Raw genomic sequence first — 1,621 nt, 5'->3', positions numbered from 1 at the left:
TTCTGGATATTTCATATAAATGGAATCATATAATATGTGGTCCTATGTGACTGGTTTCACTTAGCATAATGTTTTCAAGGTTCTTCCATGTTGTAGCTTGTATATTTACTTCATTCCTTTTCGTGCCCTAATAACATTCTATTGTATGAGTACATCACATTTTATTTATCTGCTTATTGGTTGATGGATATTTGGGTTGTTTACCCTTTTTCACTCTTTTATTCTAAATAACGCTGCTGTGAACTTTTTATGCAAGTTTGTTTTAATAAAAAAGAAAAATTTTATAGTTTTAAAAAATGCAGTATTTGGGCTAATACAAAGCCAGATTGTTCTGAAATACAAATTTTCAAATGTAACACACTACTCACAGATTACATATTTAGCTAAAACAGGATCTATCTCTTTACAAGAACTAATTTCAAAATATACATATGTGACTATACAAGCGGTATTTGGAAGTTCTTCAAAATCTATCTGTAAACTAGAAAGTTAAGCAAAGTTGTCTTTGCCTCTACAGCTTAGAGCTGCAGACTGACTGTCCCTCCCGGTAGGCAGCCCGTTCTGGTCCCCTCCCACTCCAGCTGCGGTGTGGGCCTGGGGAAGAGAGGCTGTTGTCTGGGTTCCTTTCCTGTTGGCTATTTATGGCAGAGGTACATTATGCTCGGTCTCAGCCGGAAAAGAACATAATGTACGTGAAGTCTCTGGGGGGTGGACAGACTAAGGCCTGCTTCAGAGTCAAGTTGCTAATCCAGGAGGGTCCTCACCAGGCTGCTTTTTTGGGGATAGAATTCTGCTTCATCGACCTCACTCTCATCATTGTTGTCATTCTCCTCCTCCTCTTCTTCTTCCCTCTTTTCTTTAAGCATTTTCAGATATTTACTAGCTAAAATCTTCTTTGGTAATATATCTGCAATGAACTGAAAAGCTTCTGACTCCTCTGCAGTATCTGATAAGTCACTGGAGGTCAGTGCCTCCTTTTCTTTTCCACTGCCATGTCTGAAGGAATAGCTGGTGACATATTGAACAAAGGGGCTTCCCTGCTGGCTCAGGCGGTAAAGAATCTGCCTACAATACAGGAGACCTGGGTTCGGTCCCTAGGTTGGGGAGATCCCCTGGAAAGGGGGATGGCAACCCACTCCAGCATTCTTGCCTGGAGAATCCCATGGACAGAGGAGCCTGGTGAGCTACAGTCCATGGGGTTGCAAAGAGTCAGAAATATTTAACAAAGAGTTCCATGGCCTTGGTGGTGAGCACCAGCACCTCCTGGTTGATGCTGGTCACCTCGGGGGAGCTCGTCATGATGACCTGGATGTGGGACAGGGGCAGCGACACCAACTGCTGGATATTTATTTCCATTTCTTTTGGGTATGTACCTACAGGTGGGATTTCTGAGTGATGTGGTAACTCTTTAAGGAGCTTTCAGACTGTTTTACAAATGATATAGCCATTTTACATTCACACCAGCACACATAGGAAGGTTCTAATTTCTCCACATCCTTGCCAACATATACTACTGCTTTTTGATTATAGCTATCGTAGTAAGTGTGACTCGGTATCTTGTCATTTTGATTTGCATTTCCCTTATGACTAGTGATGTTGAGCATACTTTCATGTACTTATT

The 1,621-nt window shown here is 41.6% G+C and overlaps 1 protein-coding gene across 1 annotated transcript; it reads right to left on the bottom strand.

Moving 5' to 3' along the window:
- Nucleotides 1–353: 353 nt before the first annotated feature.
- Nucleotides 354–1,356, bottom strand: LOC102398337 (chromatin accessibility complex protein 1-like). Its single transcript, XM_044936519.2, has 2 exons — nt 1,225–1,356; nt 354–1,037 (listed from the first exon to the last, which is right to left on the bottom strand). The coding sequence occupies exons 1-2, from the start codon at nt 1,354–1,356 to the stop codon at nt 744–746; spliced, it is 426 nt and encodes a 141-aa protein (XP_044792454.2). The 3' UTR covers nt 354–743.
- Nucleotides 1,357–1,621: the final 265 nt, after the last annotated feature.

The sequence above is a fragment of the Bubalus bubalis genome, chromosome X (assembly GCF_019923935.1).
Source record: "Bubalus bubalis isolate 160015118507 breed Murrah chromosome X, NDDB_SH_1, whole genome shotgun sequence".
Taxonomy (NCBI): Eukaryota; Metazoa; Chordata; class Mammalia; order Artiodactyla; family Bovidae; genus Bubalus; species Bubalus bubalis.
The sequence above is the reverse complement of the archived record's forward strand: the minus strand, read 5'-3'. Positions and strand labels throughout refer to the sequence as shown.

Bases quoted from the DNA above. Each gene is read 5' to 3' on its own strand.
- LOC102398337 (XM_044936519.2), bottom strand. From the start codon at position 1,356: ATGGAAATAAATATCCAGCAGTTGGTGTCGCTGCCCCTGTCCCACATC. The intron at 1,038-1,224 runs GTTAAATATTTC...CTGAGCCAGCAG, and splicing joins CCAAGGCCATGGAACTCTTT to GGAAGCCCCTTTGTTCAATA.